We start from the raw sequence: 24,780 nt of genomic DNA, 5'->3' as shown, positions 1-24,780 counted from the left end.
CCTACCGTTGTTCTTTGTTCGACTCATTTCACTTGATCAAGTCGTATAATATTTCACATTACAAAATAAAAGTTTTTCATATCACATCAATATCGGTATTATATTGATAGTGAAATAATTGCATTGGATCACCTATTACGTTCATTTGTACAACCTAGCAGCACAGAACCAATGTTGGAATCGCGCTCAGGGGCAAACTGCTCAGTCAGCATTAATACCCCAAATGAAACCAAAATTGCAACACACATTAGTTTGACATCAACAGCTGACTAGCACCATTTTTAAGCACATGCAGATTTGGATAAAGCTGTTACATGTTTGCCACTCATTATACTTTTAAATATCCTTCTACTGCCATATAATAGAGTTAAAAAAACAATCATGAAGAGATAGGAGACATTGTGGTTAAAGGCCTACTGAAACCCACTACTACCGACCACGCAGTCTGATAGTTTATATATCAATGATGAAATCTTAACATTGCAACACATCCCAATACGGCCGGGTTAACTTATAAAGTGCAATTTTAAATTTCTTGTGAAACTTCCAGTTGAAATGTCGAGGTATGATGACGTATGCGTGTGACGTCAATGGTTGAAACGAAAGTATTGGGACGCCATTGTATCCAATACAAAAAGCTCAGTTTTCATCGCAAAATTCCACAGTATTCTGGACATCTGTGTTGGTGAATCTTTTGCAATTTGTTTAATGAACGATGGAGACTGCAAAGAAGAAAGCTGTAGATGCGATCGGTGTATTAGCGTCTGGCTACAGCAACACAACCAGGAGGACTTTGACTTGGATAGCAGACGCGCTATCCGACGCTAGCCCCCGACCGCATCGATGATCGGGTGAAGTCCTTTGTCGCTCCGTCGATCGCTGGAACGCAGGTGAGCTTCGGTGTTGATGAGCAGATGAGGGTTGATGTAGGTGAAGAGCTAATGTTTTTATCATAGCTCTGTCGAGGTCCGTAGCTAAGTTAGATTCAATGGCGTCGTTAGCAACAGCATTGTTAAGCTTCGCCAGGCGGGAAAGCATTAACCGTGTAGTTACAGGTCCATGGTTTAATAGTATTGTTGAGTTTCTGTCTATTATTCCAGTCAGGGGTTTATTTCTTTTGTTTCTATCTGCAGTTAAGCCCGATGCTATCACGTTAGCTCCGTAGCTAAAGTGCTTCGCCGATGTATTGTCGTGGAGATAAAAGTCACTGTGAATGTCCATTTCGCGTTCTCGACTCTCATTTTCAAGAGCATTTAGTATCTGAGGCTGTTTAAAATACAAATCCGTGATCCACAATAGAAAAAGGAGAGAGTGTGGAATCCAATGAGCCCTTGTACCTAAGTTACGGTCAGAGCGAAAAAAGATGCGTCCTGCACTGCACTTTAATACTTCACTCTCACGTTCCTCATCCACGAATCTTTCATCCTGGCTCAAATTAATGGGGTAATCGTCGCTTTCTCGGTCCCAATCGCTCTCGCTGCTGGTGTAAACAATGGGGAAATGTGAGGAGACTTTCAACTTGTGACGTCACGCTACTTCCGGTACAGGCAAGGCTTTTTTTTTATCAGCGACCAAAAGTTGCGAACTTTATCGTCGTTGTTCTCTACTAAATCCTTTCAGCAAAAATATGACAATATCGCGAAATGATCAAGTATGACACATAGAATGGATCTGCTATCCCCGTTTAAATAAAACAAATTCATTTCAGTAGGCCTTTAATTGAACAAGGCGTTTATTTGACCATTTATAAACGTACAATATAAACATTTGTGTTGGTATTATGCGTGTATAAATGTTTGTGCTACAGTTTGCTAACTCTTGTTTAAATTGGGGTATTGATGTCAGTATTTATACTGTATGTTTTTGGGGTAGTGTAGAACTGCATATTTTAAACAAAGTAACCAATATTTACAAAGGCTGTGTATAGAATGTATAAGTGCCTGGTGAGCAAATGTCAAAGTTATTTCAATTATTATATCAGATATGTACCTTGCATATATAATGATGTGTAATGTATTGCCATACAGAATATATAGAAATATCTTCTTTTGTGTTTATCGTAGGGCTGGCTGATCGGGACCCCGATTAATTTGAGTTTGATCACGGTGATTAGCTGTTAGCATATTTCCTCGATCAAACATGGCGGAACTGTCTGTTAGAAGTTACCGCATGTGTAAACACTAGGCAAGCAACAATACTCAGTATAATTCTGCACGGAACAATCCACCTTTATTTGTGTTTTTGTGAAAGTGTTTGTGTCCGTGTATGTGCAAAGACCAGGCTCGTCACGACTTTATTAGTGTTCAGTCAGCGTTGTGCCTCTTCCCCTTACACAGCTCGGAAGTGCAGCCCAGAAGAACTAAATAAAGAAATGTGACTAACACTTGCAAAAAAGTTGAAACAACATTTTGAAGGAGCAGTGACTTTACTTTCACTATTTGCTGCAGCTCACCAGTAATCCTGCCTTGGATGCGGACTTGCAGGCACTCACAGGAGTCTTTATTAGTTGTTAGGAAACACACCCACTAATTTAATCAGAAAAAGGCATTTTTACATCTACCGTATTTTCCGCACCATAAGGCGCCCTGGGTTATAAGCCGCGCCTTCAATGAACGGCATATTTCAAAACGTTGTCCACCTATAAGCCGCCCCGTGTTGTAAGCCGCATCTAACTGCGCTAAAGGAATGTCAAAAAAACAGTCAGATAGGTCAGTCAAACTTTAATAATATATTAAAAACCAGCGTTCTAACAACTCTGTTCACTCCCAAAATGTACGCAAATGTGCAATCACAAACATACGTATATCAACATGGACAGAGCTGCGTGAAAAAAGCCACCCGGCCTCTTCGCGTAAACTTAAACTTACCTTTACCACTCGCTCATCTTTTCTTCATCCATCCCTTCGAGTTAGCTTTTATGATGACGCCGGCTGGAAAGGTCTCTTTTGGCAAGGTCTTCCTTTTGAATATCACCATGGGTGGAAGTTTCATTAGCATGGCAAGCTAGAACCACAGAGAAGGATGACTTCTCATTCCCTGTGGTGCGAATATTCATCGTACGTGCTCCCGTTGTATCCACAGTGCGGTTCACAGGAATATCAGTTGCTGTGAAATAGTAATCCGTGTGCGGATGGAGAGATTGCGTCTTTTCATGAACCGGATACCTGTCGCTTAGTAGGAGCCATTTTGTGGTCTTTACAGATGTAAACACACAAAGGAAATGAAACGTACGGTGATATCCGCGCTCTTTTTCTTCTTCTACGCGGGCGGGTGGTTGCTTACAGTAGAAGAAGAAGCGCTTCCTGTTCTATGGGGGCGGGTGCTTACTTTGGCGGTTGCTTGCGTAGAAGAAGAAGCGCTTCCTGTTCTACCGGGAAAAAAGATGGCGGCTGTTTACCGAAGTTGCGAGACCGAAACTTTATGAAAATGAATCTTAATATTTATCCATATATAAAGCGCACCGGGTTATAAGGCGCACTGTCAGCTTTTGAGAAAATTTGTGGTTTTTAGGTGCGCCTTATAGTGCGGAAAATACGGTAAATTAGGGCTGCAACTAACAACTAATTTGATAATCGATTAAGCTGTCGATTATTACTTCGATGAATCGATTAATAGTCGGATAAAAAAGACAAACTACATTTATATCCTTTCCAGTATTTTATTGGAAAAAAAACAGCATACTGGCGCTGTCACGCCAAATTTCTTCCCCCTACAAAAACCTTCCTCCCCATTTACTTCCGGGGTCATTTCCTCTTACTAACGTCATTTCCTCTTACGTCATTGACAGCTATTGATAACACTTCGGCTTTGACACAGGACAGCAGCACACACAATATTGTAGTGAAATGGTTTCAACAATAATGTTGATTTAAAGTACAGACATTTAACAGTATTATATATTAATTAATATTAGTGAAATGGTTTCAACAATAATGTTGATTTAAAGTACAGACATTTAACAGTATTATATATTAATATTAGTAAAATGGTTTCAACAATAATGTTGATTTAAAGTACAGACATTTAACAGTATTATATATTAATTAATATTAGTGAAATGGTTTCAACAATAATGTTGATTTAAAGTACAGACATTTAACAGTATTATATATTAATTAATATTAGTGAAATGGTTTCAACAATAATAATGTTGATTTAAAGTACAGACATTTAACAGTATTATACGTATATTAATTAATATTTTTTGCACGTTACCACAAAGACAGAAGTTCCCAGCAGTGGCCCTAACACTCCGCCTGGAATTTTTCGAAGTCTGCTGGTGTTTGACATAAGTCCCCTGGGAAAGATAAAGACAAATGTCCTTCAGTGACACCACCATTTTCAGGAGATTTGGATTCTATCGATCACTGTCAATGACGTAAGAGGAAATGACGTAAGTAAGAGGAAATGACGTAAGAGGAAATGACCCCGGAAGTAAATGGGGGGGGTTGTAGGGGGAAGAAATTTGGCGTGACAGCACAATACTTATTTTGATTATTGTTTCTCAGCTGTTTGTAAATGTTGCGGTTTATAAATAAAGGTTTATAAATACAAATAAAAAAGTAGCCTCTGCGCATAGCATAGATCCAACGAATCGATGACTAAATTAATCGCCAACTATTTTTTTAATCGATTTCATCGATTAGTTGTTGCAGCCCTAATCTAAATATTTTTCAATCAGACTCTGTGTCTGCAAAGATTTAACTCTGATTTAACATGTACTGAGAAAAACTGCAAATAGATTATTTGTGTTCAAATCTTTTTTGAGTTTCTGGATAAAAAAACTTTTTGTCCCTGAAATAATCATTAAACTTGTTTTATGTGTTTGTACACATTATTTTACAGTACCTCAAATTCAAACTGCACTTTAATGTAATTTTATTCAATATGCAGGACAGGCCAAACGTTTTTACACACCTTCTCATTCCATGCGTTTTCTTTATTTTCATGACTATTTACATTGTAGATTGTCACATCAAAACTATGAATGAACACATGTGGAGTTATGAACTTAACAAAAAAAGGTGAAATAACTGAAAACATGTTTTATATTCTAGTTTCTTCAAAATAGCCACCCTTTGCTCTGATTACTGCTTTGCACACTCTTGGCATTCTCTAGATGAGCTTCAAGAGGTAGTCACCTGAAATGGTTTTCACTTCACAGGTGTGCCTTATCAGGATTGATTAGTGGAATGTATTGCTTTATTATTGGGATTGGGACCATCAGTTGTGTTTTGAATGAGAAGATGTGTCCAAAGTTTTGGCCTGTACTTTATACTACAGTATTTGAGTTTTAAAAAAACAAAACACAATCTGGGTCACCACTTGCTGTTTGCCAAAGCACTGGTGATACAAGTAATTAAAGAATAGAAATAATAATTTACCATTTGAAAGTTTTTGTTTAGTAAAAGTCTTGTAGTATTCACTACACCAATTATACTTTACTGCAGAATGCATTTGTTGATAACAAACTTGAGAGGTAAAAATGTGTCTTTACTCCCACAAAACGTACCGAAAAAGAAGCAAAACCATGGACCGGAGCGTGGGTTACCTGTACTGTACTAGTAAACATAATTATATATGCATGAACCAAATGAAAGTTGTCAGCTGTGAGCATATATTACCTCGATCAAGCATGGCAGTAATTTCTGTTACAAGATACTGCAGTAGTAAACAGTAGGGATGAAACGGTGCTCGCTATAATCCTGCATGAAGCAATCCGACTTTAATTTAAAAAAAAATTGTGGTATTAATAGAGATCGGATGATATAAAAAAATTAATTGTGATAAAAATGTTTTGCCATATCGCCCAGCCCTAGTTTATCATATACTACGATTTTCTGTTGAACGTTTTAGGGGTTTTTTGTTGAGTGAAACCCTTTTGTCGCAATAACCATACGGTTCTGTCCTGTTGTCCCTCTTGTGTTCGGTCCAGATCCTAAAGACCCCATCACCATCGAGCGCCTCAACCTGATGAACATGGCCAAGCTGAGCATCAAGGGCCTGATCGAGTCGGCACTCAACCTCGGGCGCACGCTGGACTCGGACTACGCGCCCCTGCAGCAGTTTTTCGTGGTGATGGAGCACTGCCTGAAACACGGCTTGAAAAGTACGTAAGACATGGGATTGATTCTCCACCTTTACATTTAACGTTAACACGTTGTCGTTACTACTACAGTTGAACCTCGATTTACGAACTTACTGTAAATTCCGGACTATAAGCCACTATTTTTTTGTACCCATCGAACCCTGCCTCTAATTTATGGATTTTTCGTTGACGGCAATAATAAAAAATATGTTCATAAAAAACATGCAAAAAAAACTGACACAGTGTTTTATTGTTTTTGCTATGGCATCATCTTTTGGACAAATTCGCTCACTGCAGGTGCTACAGTGTCCCTCCATTTAGTGTTTTCAACAACCGGAAATAGATGTGGCGTTCAGACTTTTAGCCGTCTATAGCGTTTCTACTCGTATGGATTGTTCATTCATCGCTCCAAGCAATGTTTGTAAGTTTTACAATGTAACTAAAACTGTTTAAACTTACTAAACCGTCCCATGTGTGATGTCTGTAGGAGTGTTTTCATACATAGTTGTACGTGCTATCGTTATGTAATGGCGCTGGCATCATTAGCATTAGCTAATATGCTAACACGTTAACGAGTGTCTGTGTTAGTATTATTAACTTACAATGGCATTATTTTTGTATTGTTCAGTTTCCAGAAATCCTCAGTAAACTCACCAAGGCATCACAGTGAAGTTATTGAGTCTGTTTAGCTGATTGGAGACCTACCTTCCGCAGTGGGTCCATGACGATGACTTCAGTTTTGTTTTATCAGCCGTTTTACTGCCGTGTTACAGACACTGTTTGGAAACAATTAATGTATGTGTGAATAACTCATTTTGCAATGTATTAATCTGCGGCTTATATATGGAAAACATTTGTATTTATTTTTTTAATTTAATGGGTGCAGCTTATATCCCGGTGAGCTCTATAGTCCGGAAAATACGGTACTTGATTCTTAAACAGAGTTTGTAAATCGAAAACTTAGTATAATAAAGCAAATGTCTTCATAAGAAACAATGCAAATGTGAATAGTTTAGTGAACACAATATGAATATGAAGTGCTATACAGTACTGCATATCAAATAAACATAACAAGGGGGCGATGGATCAACTGTATATTTAATAGCAACCCAAAACAAACTGAACAGTGCCATATGCACTGTTCTGCCAACACTAAAGTCACTATGGTGACCTCACAGAAATCACAAAAATCCTTAACTTTAAATCAGAATCAGAATAGTTTTATTGCCATTGTGTGAGAACGGGTTCACAAACTAGGAATTTTTCTTGGTGCAATCGTGCAACATAAAACACATATAACACAGATTTGGTAATAACAAGAGCTGTAACTGAGCTATCAGATCTTGTTATAGACTTAGAAGGAATTCAAAGGAGCTACTGTTAGGATTTATTGTTCATGTGCCTGATGGCCGAGGGGAAAAAACTGTTCAGGTGGCGGGAGGTGTTTGCCTGAGGGGAGAGGGGAGAACAATCGTATTGCTACAATAATAAACATTTGAAAGTGTAAAATCCACTTACTCTATATTAACCTTGGCAAAGAGGAGCTGACAAAAAGCAGCAGACAGAGGGGTAGCTGAACCAGAGTAGCTCTTCTCTCCAAGTGTGCTTTTGACGTCCGATCTCATCACAATTAAAACTTGCTGTGGTACGAAGTCTGCTTTGATCATTCTTCCATACTTCGGAGCGCCATTAATGTACCCCTCGCAAATCTTTTTCTAACCCCACAGCCATTCCCTCCTTCTTTCCACGTTGGTCTTTTGTTTTTGGGACTCATACTGAGTTAGCAAAATGGGAAAACACACGCTGAAGTAGGGATGATGTTTGATAAGAAATTATCGAGTTTGAGCCCATTATCGAATCCTCTTATCGGACCGATTCCTTATCGAATCCAGATAGGTTGTTGTATATGGAAAAAAAACACAATATTTGGTTTAACTAAAGCTCACTTTTATAAGAAAAAAAAAATATATGAATAAATATTGACTGTTGTTACCCCCCTAAAAAAATAAAATAAAATAAATAAATATTGACTTTTGTTACCCATGGTATGTTTTGTTTTTTTTTGTCATAAAAAAATACAATCATGTGTGCGTACGGACTGTATCCCTACAGACTGTATTGATCTATATTGATATTTAATATAAGAACCAGAAATATTAATAACAGAAAGAAACAACACTTTTGTGCCAATGAGTGTAAATGGGGGAGGGAGGTTTTTTGGGTTGGTGCACTAATTGTAAGTGTATCTTGTGTTTTTTATGTTGATTTAATAAATAAATAAAAAGTTTTATTTCTTGTGCGGCCCGGTGGTTGGGAACCACTTGTGTAGGCTACAGGATACCGTTAACGTTATTAGACACATATAAAAAGGCTAACGTTACCGTTAGCCACTGACAATGCTTAGGTAACGTTAGTCTAGCTAACATTACTGCAATCCTGGATTGACATACGAGGTAACGTTATTTTAACCTAAAGGCTACGAGTGAGCAGATATGGAAATTAACCAGCAACAGTTAACGTTAGTCACTCACCAGCACTATCACTGGAATTGGCGCTGCAGGTTGAAGAGGGGCATGCTTCGTCGCTGCTTCTCCACGACACCTTTCTCTAACCTTCAGGTTATGTGCAGCCTGAACATGTTCCAACATGCTTGTTGTACTTCCCCCCCTTACATGAGAGCGAAGCCTGGCAATAATTGCAGGTAGCCGTTTCCTCGTCGTATTGTTTTGTAAAATGAAGCCATGCCTTGAGGCGTTTTTTCCAGTCCATTGTTGTTGCTGCTTTCTGTATCTGCCGCCTAATGACTGAGCTACGTCTATTCCTGGGACGTGCCACAGGGCATTTCCTGTGGGACGGGATTCGTTCCCAGGGATTCGAATAAAGAACCAACTTTTTGTCTTTACTATAGTGGCCTCGATAACGGGAACCGGTTCTCAATAAGGGATTCGAGTCCATGGAATCGGTTCTTTTCTTATCGAACAACCGGGAAAACCGGTTTCGAACATCATCCCTACGCTGAAGCGCTGTGAAGTGACTAGTACTGTGTCCTTGCAGCAAGTGACATGAAGGGCTCAAATGAACGGCTGATTAAGTGTCTACACAGACATGGTTTGCACAGCCAGGCATATTTGGATCAATCGAAAAGTTCGCCAATCGAAATGTTAACAAATATGAGGTTCCACCGTTACTATTGACATGCATCAAGTCATTTTTCCATTTGTGTTCTCAACCCACCAGCCAAGAAAACCTTCCTGGGCCAGAACAAGTCCTTTTGGGGTGCCTTAGAGCTGGTGGAAAAGCTGACACCCGAGGCTGGGGAGATCACCGCGAGTGTGAAAGACCTGCCTGGCCTCAAGTGAGTTCATTGACGATTATGTACGGTAGTTCACAACAATGGAATGATTGTCCATGATGAAACATGTTGCTTTATGGGCGACAGAACCCCTTTAGGAAGAGGGCGGGCCTGGTTACGACTTGCCTTGATGCAGAAGAAGCTCTCCGACTACATGAAGACCATCATCAACAGGAAGGACCTGCTCAGGTTGATGGCGTTTTAAGTAACACTTATATTGTCTTAATCCTCTTAATAAATGTGTGATTTTGTCTTCTTCTTTCCTAGTGAATTCTATGAGCCCAACGCACTGATGATGGAGGAGGAGGGCGCCGTTATCGCCGGGCTGCTCGTGGGGCTCAACGTCATTGACGCCAACCTGTGTATGAAAGGAGAAGACCTGGACTCGCAGGTTGGGCACAAATGACTTAAGCAGGAAGTAGAGAATTGTGGCCTGATTTAACATTTCTACATAATGGGAAAAAGGGGTTTACAAGTTAATGTTGGAGTGCTATAGGTATAAAATTAATAGATTTTAAAGGTAAAAATAAGTTTTATGCAAATTAACACGATTATTTAGGGGTGCAAGATAATTATCGGGCCGATTATGAGTAATTATGATGTCATACCGATAAATCCAATAACATAAACATAACATAAATGGAAAATATTTTTGTCCCTAAAAACATTCTCCAATGAGGCGAGATTATCCCGTTAGGGGTGCACAAAAAGATTGATTCACATCCAAATCGCTCATTCCAATTCTAAATCAGTAATTTTCTAAATTGATTAAGAAAACAAAAAGAAAAATTGTTTTGTTGTATATAAGACTCAATTTTTTTAAATACGTTTTTAGACCATCTTCATGCAACCAGAAGGAGCTTCTCTAACCTGTAACTAATTTTGAAAAAGTTTCACTATTATTATTATTATTATACCAAATAATACATTGCGAAAATCGATTTAAATCTAGAATCGTGTTGAATCGATTATCAGAATCAGAATACCGGTACTTTTATTGTCATTGTATGGAAACAACAACATTGGACAGTAATCCAGCGCTGTGCTTTTAAAACAACCTACATAAAATAGTCTTAAGACAACAAACAATAATAAAAAAATAAAACATTTAAAAACATATTTCACAGCAGATCTCTATCAGAGGTAAGCAAGTTAATAAAATGGTGAGTGTTCAGGTACGTGCAGAGTTTAGGGCAATAACAGCTCTAGGATAGAAACTGTTTTTCAATCTATTTGTCCTTGCTTTGATGGTCTTATAGCGCCTCTCTGAGGGCAAGAGTTCAAGCCAGGGGTGACCTGGGTGGGATGAGTCCCTGAGGATGCTGTTTGTTCTCCTGTTGCAGTGTCTCTTATACAGTGCCTCTAAAGATGTAAGAGGACATGCAGTGATCCTCTGGGCCGCGTTTATGATTATCGATTCTGGATCAAATTGTAAGGTGCCCAAAGAGTCACACCACTATTCCCCCTACTGTGCTGTTGGTATGTTAGGGTGAGAAAATGAAGCGCTCCTTTTTATCCCATCAAACATGGCGTCGATCGTGTGGGACTTCATCACCGTTTCAAAGGAAGGCTTTTTGTGTGCTATTTGCAACAAATGTTCGACAAACATTTCACAAGGAGGAGGGGGAAAAAACATTGCACTTGAACACGTCAAAGAAGACGCCTGCTGCTAAAGAAGCTGCCCCAAAGTCAGCCACAAACAAAGTTGTGCAAAAATTACATTTAAATCCTTTTTTTAATATGTAAGGTATCGGGTATCGGTCTTGAGAGGCAAAAAGTCTTGTGTCGTCAGCTTGAAAAAAGTATAAACACTATCTTGCATTCTTATTTTTAATCCAGAATAATTAATGTGGTTAAAATTGAACCCATCCACAGCGCACAATGACTCAAAATCTCTCCGGCAATGCATTTTGGGTAGTCTAAGTAGTTGGAGTCACACATGTGCAGTTGTTGCAGTCAGGACATGCTGCAGAAGCAAACAAATCAACATGGAAGACACTAAACAGCTCACCCGAACTCACCTAAAGCACATCAGGAGTAATATTGCCTCATTGGAGCAATTTCTAATCAATTATCGGAGCTATTTTTTATTATTGAATTTATCTTTGTGATGGAATAATTCCTCATATCGACCCGATAATCATCTGTCTGATATTTATCATGCACATTTAATCGCAATATTACAATTTGTTTCTTGTAATTCTATGACAGCACACATGGTGTTAGTTGTATTTTATTTACTAAAGTTACAGTGTGGTCTTAGGTGTCATTGATTCACTGTAAAATGTTCTTTGCAGGTTGGAGTGATTGATTTCTCAATGTACCTGAAAGATGGCGGACACAGCAGCAAGAGTGCAGAAGGGTGAGGGCCGCTTCCTTAATACTAACGTACCAACAGGTGTGATCATGTTACAGATCCAAAAGAAGTCCCACCGTCTGCTTTAAGCTTTTTTTTGCAAGTTTTTAATCTATCCATGACTCTTTCTCCAGTGACGGTCAGATCACAGCCATTCTGGACCAGAAGAATTACGTGGAGGAGCTCAACAGACATTTGAGGTTGGTCACCCTGCAGCTTCCTCTTCGATGTGCAACCGAAGCTAAACGGTGTGTCGTGTCTTGTCTCATTAGTGCTTCAGTAAATAACCTCCAGGCCAAAGTGGACGCGCTAGAGAAGTCCAACACGAAGCTAACAGAAGAGGTAAAACTATTTTTATGCTGTATATATTATAGTTTTTATTTTATAACCTCATTATTGAGGAGAGGCGGTTATTTTATTTTTTTTGAAAAGTCATTAAACTGTACATAAGTACATTTTTTAACTCGATGATTTGGGGTGCATAAGAGAATATAATGGCTGTATTGTATATATTGTATATTGTGCAACAATGTTTTCAACTTCTAAAATAATATATGATCATAATAATTAAAGGATGTGTGGTAATAGAATAAATATAATCTCAAATTAGGTATATCTCTTAGTATTAGGGCTGTCCAACGATTAGAATATTTAATTAATGATTAAATCCAATTAACTCGTATATATTCGCAATTAATCACAAATGAATAGAAGTTGTTTTTTTTAATCTTAATTACAGTATTTTCTAGACTATAGAGCGCATCGGTATATAAGCCGCACCCACCAAATTTTAGAAGAAAATTTTTTTTCCCATGTATTAGCCGTACTGTACTATAAACCGCAGCTATGCGTTGCGAAATTATATATTTACACAAAGATTTTGCAAATGTTTATTTACATACCTTAATTGTTTCCAAACGGTGTCTGTAACACGGCAGTAAAACGGCTGATCAAGCAAAACAAAAGTCATCATCATGGACCCACTAGCTGCGGAAGCTAGCGCTCCTATCAGCTAAACAGACTCAATAACTCCACGGTGACGTTTTGGTGAGTTTACTGAGGAATTTGTGAACCTGAAATAATACAAAAAGAATGTCATTGTAAGTTAATAATAGTAACAGACACTCGTAAACGTGTTAGTATATTAGCTAATGCTGACGACGGTAGCTTGATTAAATTACAATAACACATACAAATATGCATGAAAACACTCCTCGACATCACATATAATTTAGTAAGTAAGAATTGTATTATTTATACTGTAAAACTTACAAACGTTGCTTTGAGTTATGAATGAAGAATCCATACGAGTAGAAACGCTCGGGACAACTAGAAGACGGAGCAGAACTTTTACTTACAGTTCAAAGCACTAAACAGAAGAAAATACTGTGGACGTGCACCCCGCGGCACCTGCAGTGAACAAACTGGTCCAAAAGATTGCGCTATGATGCATTGTGTGATGTTTTGCATTGTAGCTGGCGGTGGCCAACAACAGGATCATCACGCTACAAGAAGACGTGGAGCGAGTGAAGGAAGAGAGTTCGTATCAGCTGGAGTCCAACAGGAAGGTGAAGTCTCCTTTTTCTACGATACTCGTATCGATATTCCTTATCGATACAATATGTGGAATAATGCATTTGTATTAGCACAAGAGGTTGAAAACCTCCAACATGATGCACTGAAACATCTCAGAGCAGGGAAGTCTTTTATCAATACCTGTTTGTTTAAGTCTTAAACAAGTCATCTGTGTGTGTGCAGTGCAAGGTGCAATGCAGTTATGTCATCATTTTGTAGAGACCACACAGATCCATCACTGTGGTTTTATTCATTACAATGACACTCCACTGTAAATAATATTTATTAATGGCATGCATATGCAGAGAACATACCTTTTACATGATCCGTCATATAAATGAATACAATCAATTAGCATGTTATGTGGGTGTGCACTTTGTAACGATAGGAATTATTTGTGTTTACTGAGTGTTGACAGCTACCGATGTATGTGGGTGTGTATTATAGAACTAAAAAGTGAGCAAGTATAATGCTCGATCGTCCATTTTGTAGTCAAGAGACAGAACTAACTGAAACACATTTAAGCAAGATGTGTTTATTGACACGCAAACGCGGTGCAATGGAGTGACGTCAGACGGCAACCAGAGACCTGTCAGTCACAGCTGATGCTATCTTGCTTCAAAGCATTTTAATGGATTATTATATTACCTACATTTTTTACTTTTGTAAGTGGATTAATGCTGGCCTGCGGATTAATGGATTGCTGGGAGGACGGTTCATCAAATGCGTTTTTTTCTTTCTTTCTTTAGTTTATTTCGAACATGAACTCGCTTACAGTATAATACATCACACAATTTCATATCATTCACTTTACATCATGTCCGAAAAGGAGTAAGAAGAAGCAAAGCTTATTTAATCCTACCCTTTTCCCACTTCAGAGCGTTTACAAATATATACATCATTTACTTCCCTTTTTACAATAGAATGACATATGTGAATTAGTATATACAACAGTTTTGTAATATGTAATTAATTAATTTAGTCATTATTAACATACTGAGATGAAGAATATCTTATTTTCAATAAGGTTGAAAGTAATTCTCATAATTCTTCTTCTTTGTACTTTGTAAGCACTATTAATTTAAACAACCTCTTAAACTGGATCATATCTGTACAATGTTTAACTTCATTACTTAATCCACTCCATAATTGAATTCCACATATCAAATCAAATCAACTTTATTTATAAAGCACATTTAAAATTTACCACAGGGGTAGCCTGATATGCTTAAGATTCTAAGGGTTGTGACTCGTAAGTAAAGTGTGTTCACTTCACACTGACAGTGTGCATGACTTTGAAGAGGAAATATTTGTTACAAACTTTTGTGTGGTGTTGCTTCTTTATTTGTCATTATTCAATTCTGTTTTTAATGTGTAGCAGCGGAATTGAATGAATGTGACAGCGTGTCATAATTAGCTGGATAAAAAAAAAATACAGATAGCAGTATCTTTACAGAATCTTCACCTAACTTCATGGCCCAAATAGTTTACAGTAGCACTATACATAATCATAATACCAGGGCATCTAGTGAGGGGCAATGTTCCCTCTAATTTTTCATGTGTGTGAGCAAACACACAAACACTCTGAGCATTCAGTGGAATACAGACGTGCACACTGTGGTCATACCAGCAGCACATTTGTCTCAAACCTGACATAACAATTTAAATGTCTTATTATTATAATCAAGTGACTAATCAATTTCAAGAGATTATTTTCTAATATATGTGATTTGGCCCACTTAGATATTGTTTTTTTTTTAATCAGCTATGCACTATAGTATTTTATGCCTGGGTGGGGGTCCTGCTTTGGAAAGATTGTGTACCCCTATCAGAGATCACATTTAGTTGCCCTTAAAACATTCACATGTTGCATGAGATGAACTGTTTGTTAACTTTCTGTCCGTAAAATAAATATTTTTATTAGCAATTATGTAGTCCAGTAACATAATTTCATGATTAATATCCAAAAAATAACATTCTTAACAAATGACAGTAGAATAAGCACACTGATTGAGGAGTCATAGTAAAACGACCTGAAATTTACACTTTGCGTGTAGTGTTGGATTTGTCCAACTTTTTGTGTGGCCATAAACGCACAGTGGCTAATTGCCATAGTGTATGTGTTGGTGCAGGTGAGAGAGAGAGAGAGCAAGCGGCTGCTGTTGATATAACAGATGACGAAGAGTTGCTTTTGGCTTGGTTTGTACGGTAGACAACGACCAGTTTTGCTAGATAAAAGTATTTTACACATTGTTTTGGTGTGGTTATGGCATACTTGCCAACCTTGAGACCTCCGATTTCGGGAGGTGGGGGGTGGGGGGTGGGGCGGGGGGCGTGGTTAAGATATATATATATATAAGACATACTAGACTTTGAGTGAATTCTAGCTATATATATATATATATATATATATATATATATATATATATATATATATATATAATATAATATAAATAAATAAAAGAAATACTTGAATTTCAGTGTTCATTTATTTACACATATACACACACATAACACTCATCTACTCATTGTTGAGTTAAGGGTTGAATTGTCCATCCTTGTTCTATTCTCTGTCACTATTTCAGAACACACACATTATACAAATATACATTATAAAATCAATAAGAAAACAGGAGCTCTAATTTAGGAGTCTGAATTAGGATCAGAAGTTCCTATATAAACATTGCGCACTCACGTCGCCTTTTTGTATTGATTACTGCAGCTGTGCACTGGATTCATTCACAAATACAAACTACAACTCACAAACACTTTAGAGTTAGGCTCCACCATCAGAATGTGTACTTAAACTTATAAAGATCACATGGATATTATTCAGTGAGTTGATTCACCAAAACTAACCTGTTGTACAGGAGGAAAAAGCACACAGGTCGTTTCCATTGTTCACAGACTGGTCGCGCTCATCAGAATGACAAGACACTTCCGGTCTGCAGGTGATAGCATTCAATTAGGAAGAAACGCCCTACTGCCCCCTACTGACCAATGTGAATACTGATAAATGTGTAATGACAGCTCCAAAAACGAATTCAAACCGCAAAATAAAATAAATAAATCAACACAAAAATGTGACACATTATGGGTGGGTCACATATGCATGTACAGTAGATGGCAGTATTGTCCTGTTTAAAAGTGTCACAACATAGCTGTTTACGGCAGACGAACTGCTTTACGGTAGACGAAAACCTGACTGCTGTTGTTGTGTGTTGTTACCGCGCTGGGAGGACGTTAATGAAACTGCCTAAAAATAAACCCACATAAGAAACCAAGAACTCGCCCTTGATCATTAGCTGTTTATATTGTGGGAAAGCGGACGTGTGAACAGGCTGTCAACACGTCACTCAGGTCCGCATGGAGCTGGAGGGGGCGTGGCCTCCAGCTCCGCCTGAATTTCGGCAGAAAATTTGTCCCGGGAGGTTTTCGGGAGAGGCGCTGAATTTCGGGAGTCTCCCAGAAAATCCGGGAGGGTTGGCAAGTATGGGTTATGGCCGACAAACAATTTCGCTAAATAAAGGGGCCGATGGAATTCCTGTCCTCCTTTAAGTGTCTCCACAGACGTTACAATAATTTAAGTGTTGACAAACATTGTTTTATCTGTTGTGGCCGCCTTTCGGCACCTGTTACTCACAGTTGCATTGCAAAATCATACAAAACAAACAATTTGTTTATTTTGTTTAGAGTGGGATTTGATTTTTTGCGCGGCATAGATTTGCTGTGCGCAGAGGACGCGTGAGCAGTGCGCAGGTGCGCACCTTAGAGGGAACGTTGGTGAGGGGCATTTTGTACTCCCTCGTCCCAGGAAGAATGATTTGCGGAAATCTTTTATTTATAGATCTGTATTGCTCTGGAATAACCTGCCTCGAATTCTCACCGGCATTGAAAGTAAACAGGTTTTTAAAAGGAAAGTAATATTTTATCTGAGTCTGTAAATTAGTTTGCTTGTTGATTATTTTTGTTTGGTTTTGTATTGTGTAGTTATATTTATATGGTAATTATTATTCTGTGACTGTAAATTGTTTGCTTGTTTTCTTATTGATGCTTTTATTTTTTTCTGTATTGTGTAGTTATAATTATATGCTTTTACTTGTAATTGTTTTGAGTTTGTGGACCCCAGGAAGACTAGTAGGTTGTTGTGGCAAGCAGATAATGGGGATCCTTAATAAAAATCAAATCAAATAAGAACTGGTTCCAAAAAATACCGGTACTCTGTGTACATCCCTATTTGCAACAGATGTCCAGATCCTGTTTGTGTTGGTTTGTCAGTGTTTTCATGTCCGTTGTTGTTGGCGTTTCAGGCGTTGCGAAGCGACTCTGCATCAGACGGTCCAGCACTGGGTGAGACACGCAAGCAGCTCAAGGAGGAAACGCTCCTTCGACTGGTGAGTCCTCCTACCCGCCACACCTCGACAGGCTATGAGATGTCTGAGGTCCGACTGTGCGCAGGACGTGGAGAAGGAGCTGGAGGTGCAGATCGGCATGAAGCAGGAGATGGAGCTCTCCATGAAGATGCTGGAGAAGGATGTCTGTGACAAGCAGGACGCGCTGGTGGAGCTGCGGCAACAGCTGGAAGACCTTCGCGTCATCAACCAGCAGCTCAGCCACAAGTCACAGGTCAGGCTGCGTGGGCGGGGCTTAACCCAACGATAAATGTGGTAGACAAGAGCTAATCCTGCAGCTAACAGGATAGAAAACAGACACTGTGTGTTGTCGCTGTTGAAAGCAAGGAGTCTTTAAGACATTTAAAAATAAATCGGGTTCTAGGACTGACAAATAGGAACAACACCTGAAGGTCTGAAGATGAGCTAAGCCGTTTTATTAAGGAGACTAGAAACTAGGGCGTGTCAAAAAATAAGATTTTCGAATCAATCGCGATTATTAATCAATTCATTAAAATCATCCATCCATCCATTTCCTACCGCTTATTCCCTTCGGGGTCGCGGGGCGCGCTGGAGCCTATCTCAGCTACAATCGGGCGGAAGGCAGTGTACACCCTGGACAAGTCGCCACCTCATCAAAATTGGATTTTTTATTTATTACATTTTTTTAATATGTCCTGTCCAGATACTCAAAGAAATCATATTGTTGAAGTAGATGATCATATCTGCAGTGCAGATTTACTTTAGAAAAGAGAAGTGTTGGATACTTCTCTTGTTGCCTTATTTGTATTTGACTTTATTAAATGTTTGGGTAGAAATGTATTACCAAACCAGTTTTCTTTTAATTAATATAGAAAATGAACAGAAATGTTATCTATTTTATAGAGGAATGCAGTTAATCATAGAGCTGGCATCCAATGTTATTTAAAAAGTATTGATTTTGAATCGAGAATCGATTCTGAATCAAATCGTGTGGTACCCAAACATTCACAGCCCTACTTGAAACATTTGAACAGATCAGAAAATATCATCATTATCAATGAAGATGCACCAAAGGCTGAAAAAGAATGAAATAAAATGGTCAAAAAAATATTTTATTTGAATATTGGGGTAAAAAAATTATGAATTACTTACAATCATGCCTAAATTATTGTAAAGATATTCAATAAAAAGGATGTGTATTGATCAAATACGAATAATTTAAATACATTAAAACAAAAAATATTAATTACAGTATAAAAATTGGAAATTCGATGAAAGAAATTAAGTCCATTATTATGATTATTATTATTATTGGCAATCAAAAGCTCAACTCAAAACTGTATTAGAGTTTGAATTGAGAACAACAACTAGCTAAACTGTCCTCTTATGTCGCCACCCTGCCAACACACACACATTGTGTCTTCAGCCCTGTGGTGTACTCACAGTTTGACATCACAAAACCACTTACCGTATTTTCCGCACCATAAGGCGCCCTGGGTTAAAAGCCGCGCCTTCAATGAACGGCATATTTCAAAACTTTGTCCACCTATAAGCCGCCCGGTGTTGTAAGCCGCATCTAACTGCGCTAAAGGAATGTCAAAAAAACAGTCAGATAGGTCAGTCAAACTTTAATAATATATTAAAAACCAGCGTTCTAACAACTCTGTTCACTCCCAAAATGTACGCAAATGTGCAATCACAAACATACGTATATCAACATGGACAGAGCTGCGTGAAAAAAGCCACCCGGCCTCTTCGCTTAAACTTACCTTAACCACTCGCTCATCTTTTCTTCATCCATCCCTTCGAGTTAGCTTTTTATGATGACGCCGGCTGGAAAGGTCTCTTTTGGCAAGGTCTTCCTTTTGAATATCACCATGGGTGGAAGTTTCATTAGCATGGCAAGCTAGAACCACAGTGAAGGATGACTTCTCATTCCCTGTGGTGCGAATATTCACCGTACGTGCTCCCGTTGTATCCACGGTGCGTTTCACAGGAATATCAGTTGCTGTGAAATAGTAATCCGTGTGCGGATGGAGAGATTGCGTCTTTTCATGAACCGGATCCCTGACGCTTAGTAGGAGCCATTTTGTGGTCTTTACAGATGTAAACACACAAAGGAAATGAAACGTACGGTGATATCCGCGCGCTTTTTCTTCTTCTACGCGGGCGGGTGGTTGCTTACAGTAGAAGAAGAAGCGCTTCCTGTTCTATGGGGGCGGGTGCTTACCTTGGCGGTTGCTTGCGTAGAAGAAGAAGCGCTTCCTGTTCTACCGGGAAAAAAGATGGCGGCTGTTTACCGAAGTTGCGAGATCGAAACTTTATGAAAATTAATCTTAATATTTATCCATATATAAAGCGCACCGGGTTAAAAGGCGCACTGTCAGCTTTTGAGAAAATTTGTGGTTTTTAGGTGCGGCTAATAGTGCGGAAAATACGGTATCTTCAACAGATACGATCACTAGGAAATAATAAATGTCATCCTTTCAGTGGAAGAAAAGGGGAGGGTTTCAAACCGCACATCGCTTATCCATTGGTTTCTTTGGACTCATTCAGAAAAAGGCTAAAATCCCTTAAAGAGTACACAAAGTAGCCAACAACAGCACTGTGTGCTGACTGAATGAGCACTGGAGATTTATCGGCCCGCCCACAATGGATGTGCTGCCGGGCACATGGCTAAAACATTTGTACAATGTGACGTGGTTCCTAAATTGAAAAGTTGGTACAAAGAGGCGTCTGTAAATCGATGTTCCACAGTACTTGGCGGCAAGCAGCAATAGGCGCTCCGCGTGTCCGTTCAACGCATCACGAGCCGTTTGCTATCTGAAGACCAAACACATGACTCAGCAGTGTGCACAGGTGCACCAGGCTGTGCCTCTAAACCCGTATTTCCTCTGAATGCTTATGCTTATGCTTTCCATTTTTATTCAAATCAATGTGTCCGTTTCCACCGCCTGCGGAACGTCACCAACATGCCGTTGCTGTTCCGCATTCCAGCGCTAAATATACGCGGAGCTTCTATTTTTGCCGGACGTCGCAACCAATCTGTTCAGTTTAGCTAAAGTCTGCTCGTGTTGGACAGGATGTCATGCACAAACACAAAATTAAGTATCCGGTTTACTTTCAAAATAAAATACTCCGTCTTCAAGGCGGATTGTATTTTACACTTTGAAACGTCCTAATGAGCGCGAAGTCAACTTGTCGAAGGTTTTCAGACTTACCGGTAATTTAATCTTGTTGACACTAGGGTTGTCCTGATACAAATATTTTTGTACCAGTACCAAAATGTATTTTGATACTTTTCAGGACTTTTCTAAATAAAGGGGACCACAAAAAAATTCATTATTGGCTTTATTTTAACAAAAAATCTTAGGGTACATTAAACATATGTTTCTTATTGCAATTTTGTCCTTAAATGAAATAGTGAACATACGAGACAACTTGTCTTTTATTAGTACGTAAACAAACAAAGACTCCTAATGTAGCTTCTGACATATGCATTAACATATTTATCATTAAAAAAAATGTTGTCAAAATTATTCATCTACTTGTTCAATTACTGTTAATATCTGCTTACTTTCTCTTTTAACATGTTCTATCAACACTTTTGTTAAAATGTAATAATCACTTATTCTTCTGTTGTTAGATATTTTACATTAGTTTTGGATGATACCACAAATTTGGGTATCGATCCGATACCAAGTAGTTACAGGATCATACATTGGTCATAATTTAAGTCCTCATGTGTCCAGGGACATATTTCCTGAGTTTATAAACATAATATACATTTTTAAAAAAGGAAACAATGTTTTGTGATACAAAAAAAATATCGATGTAATCATAGTAGTATCGACCAAATACGCTCCTGTACTTGGTATCATTACAGTGGATGTCAGGTGTAGATCCACCCATGGCGTTTGTTTACATTGTCACGCCGGTGAGCTACGGTGTGTAGTGAAGCATGTTAAGCTATTCCTCGTCCTGCAAGGATGATACTTGTAAGAAATTATTTGTCGCCATGGAGACAAGGATTAGTGATTTAGAAGTAGCTCAAACACTGCTGACTGTGACTGGACGTTAGCCGCTAGCTATTTAGCCATGTCTTAAAGCACCTCTTCCTGAGGGGGTTTCAGTGTTATAACTTCACCTTTATCGTTAGTTTTTAAGCCAAAATGCGTCCGTTCTCCCTTTTCTGTCTACACACTGTGTCTGCTTGTAAGTACTCTGTGATCGTGCGCTGCCGAACATGCTCCTTTGCTCGGAAAACCAGCAATGTCACGACGCACTGTCATGCCCGTTAAAAAAACGGGGGGACCGGTACCGTTTAGACGCGGTATAGTACCGAATATGATTCATTAGTATCGCGGTACTATACTAGTACGGCGTGGCGCAGTGGCAGAATGGCCGTGTGCGACCCGAGGGTCCCTGGTTCAATCCCCACCTAGTACCAACCTCGTCATGTCCGTTGTGTCCTGAGCAAGACACTTCACCCTTGCTCCTGATGGGTGCTGGTTAGCGCCTTGCATGGCAGCTCCCTCCATCAGTGTGTGAATGTGTGTGTGAATGGGTAAATGTGGAAGTAGTGTCAAAGCGCTTTGAGTACCTTGAAGGTAGAAAAGCGCTATACAAGTACAACCCATTTACCATTTATCATTTAGTACCGGTATACCGTACGACCCTAGTTGACAAATGGATGAGGACATGCTGATTCTGGAGGTGCAAAATTAAAGAATAATGTACAGGGCAGCTAAATGGCGATATGGGGGTCTTTGTTAAATATTAGCTGATGGGGAGGACTGGTTGTGTGACACGCTCGCCAGGGATGATGATACTGTTGATGATATTGTTGCTCGCTGCTAAAAAATAAAGTGACAGGACCGAGTTTATTTGCTTCTGCTTCTCTGGGAAGGACAAAATAACCCTTTTGTGATAACGCATGGACTGAAGCCAGTCCGCATTCAGTGGAAAATTCGGGGCGAGGTTGACTTTAAAACTGACGCCCGGGTCTCTTCCTCCTCAAGAGCGCCGACGCCAGCTCCAAGCAGAAGAGCGACGTCATCACTCGGCTGGAGGACAAAATCAACCAGATGTCAGGCACCGTCAAACAGATGGAGAGCAGGTGAGAGCATCACTGTGTCACCCTTGGACGTCCTCCTTTTGACCATAAAACACTCTTGTTGTCTCCTCCATCCCCCCCTCCGCCATCTTTTTATTAATCATTTCCACCGGCAACGTTAGTGAGAAGCATTTGGTGAAGCAGGCCCGAAACCTCAACTCGGCCGCAGAGAAGCTCATCCAGCTGCAGCAGTAGTAGTCGTAGTATTAGTCGTCGTAGTATTAGCAGTCGTAATAGTACCAACCAACCTTCAAGTCCCACTCATGTAGAAATAACCAAATTAGGGATTTAACTTTTCTGTAAAAAAAAACATTTCCACCACTTTCAGCTTTGAGTAGAGTTGGACATCTTTTAAGCTCGTTTCTTTCAAGCGTCTTCATGCTGCTTCTTCTTCTTCTTGTCCGACCCGCAGCCTTTCAGATGCTCTGCGCTCATGAGCGCCCCCCTGTGTAAGGGCAGTGCAGTGTTGCTCCAAAGAAAGTGAAGGAAGGGGACTATAACGTATGGATTTATGGCTGTATGTCAACGTTGTCGTCGTAACCATTAGGCTAATAAAACAATCGCAACCACCACAGCGGCCTCGGGAAACCTTTTTTGAGTTATTTCCTTTCAGCCGTGATTTTCTTTTTTGTTGTTTTTCCATCCCACCTCCTCCTCCTCCTCCTCCTCGAACCAGATGTAAGCAGGCCGAGCGGGACAAGGAGGCGGCGCTGGAGGCCAACCGCCTCTTCAAGCGGGAGTTTGGAGACAAGATAGAGAGCCTGCAAGCGGAGGTGGAGCAGCTCCGAAAACAAAGGTACGCTTGAAAATCCTATTGTTTTATTTCGTTCATTTAAGTCAAACACAAAACAATCGACATAACATTTAAAACTAGAAAATCCCCGCTGAATATTTGATGAGCCTGCTATCTGTGCCCTGGACCTCTGGCCGGGGGTCGTCGGAAGCAGCCGTACTTTTAAGATGGTGCCGAGTGTCTGAATCCGTGAGTTTTAGGTGTAACTGTACAAAATTAGCTATAGAGCTAGCCTAAAACATTAGCATGCATACATTAAAATGTAACTGTGAACGTCTCTGCACGTGGTGGGTTCTCCTGACGCCGACAGATCTTCGAGAGCCCGGTCGATAGTTTGAATCAAGTCTTTTATTGACCTAAACACCCGGGGATGGCTTGCTGTCCAGCAATATGTATTTGGGACTTTCCAGTCCGGCGTGTCTCTCTCTGGCTCCAACGCCAACAACGTGTCTCGGTCCGGCTGCTGCTAATAAAGGCGACAGGTGATTAGATAACCAACCCCAGCTGGGCAATCTACTCACCTGCCGCTGGCTTCGAGGCCGGTCCTTAAACACCCCGCTCCGCGGCAGGCCCGCAGACCACGCCCCCCTCCGCAGTAACACTTAACATGTGTGTTAACGATGGCATGCTAACAGTTAGTTAGCATGTCTCACATATAAAGTAACATGGCTGTAAGGTGACAAAAGAGCAAAAAAAAGATAGCATGCTAATATTGGCTTGCTAGCATGCTAGCAGTTAACAAGTGTCACGTACCAAGTTATTTGACTCTGGGGTAAACGGAAGCAAATTTAGCTAAAAAAATATGCTTATGTTAGCATGCGAGCAAGCTAACGTTAGCATGCTGTCAGTTAGCTTGTGTCGAAAGTAGACCATTGTGTGAACAAAATGAGACATTAAGCCGTACTTGCCAACCTTGAGACCTCCGATTTCGGGAGGTGGGGGGCGGGGCGGGGTTAAGAGGGGAGGAGTATATTTACAGCTAGAATTCACCAAGTGAAGTATTATATATATATATATATATATATATATATATATATATATATATATATATATAACAAATACTAAGTCAAGTATTTCATATATATATATATGTATGTATATATATATAATATGTATATATATATATA

At 39.4% G+C, this 24,780-nt stretch overlaps 1 protein-coding gene across 5 annotated transcripts in view; it reads left to right on the top strand.

Annotated features, from left to right (window-relative positions):
* rufy3 (RUN and FYVE domain containing 3) overlaps positions 1-24,780 on the top strand; it is a 48,619-nt gene that overhangs the window by 13,365 nt on the left and 10,474 nt on the right. For 3 of the 5 annotated variants that reach the window (XM_061980403.2, XM_061980402.2, XM_061980404.2), the window contains exons 2-13: positions 5,936-6,109; positions 9,326-9,443; positions 9,528-9,629; positions 9,708-9,831; positions 11,738-11,802; positions 11,931-11,996; positions 12,069-12,138; positions 13,272-13,364; positions 17,682-17,765; positions 17,830-17,997; positions 22,766-22,863; positions 23,537-23,656. In XM_061980403.2, the coding sequence (XP_061836387.1) occupies positions 5,936-6,109; positions 9,326-9,443; positions 9,528-9,629; positions 9,708-9,831; positions 11,738-11,802; positions 11,931-11,996; positions 12,069-12,138; positions 13,272-13,364; positions 17,682-17,765; positions 17,830-17,997; positions 22,766-22,863; positions 23,537-23,656 (1,282 nt within the window). Of the gene's footprint in view, positions 1-5,935; positions 6,110-9,325; positions 9,444-9,527; positions 9,630-9,707; positions 9,832-11,737; positions 11,803-11,930; positions 11,997-12,068; positions 12,139-13,271; positions 13,365-17,681; positions 17,766-17,829; positions 17,998-22,765; positions 22,864-22,982; positions 23,435-23,536; positions 23,657-24,780 lie in introns of those variants that run through there. The other 2 variants (XM_061980405.1, XM_061980407.1) reach the window with 1 other exon arrangement.

Source organism: Nerophis lumbriciformis, linkage group LG20, assembly GCF_033978685.3.
Source record: "Nerophis lumbriciformis linkage group LG20, RoL_Nlum_v2.1, whole genome shotgun sequence".
Lineage (NCBI taxonomy): Eukaryota > Metazoa > Chordata > Actinopteri > Syngnathiformes > Syngnathidae > Nerophis > Nerophis lumbriciformis.
Note: the sequence above shows the minus strand (reverse complement) of the source record. Positions and strands in the feature narration are given on the sequence as shown.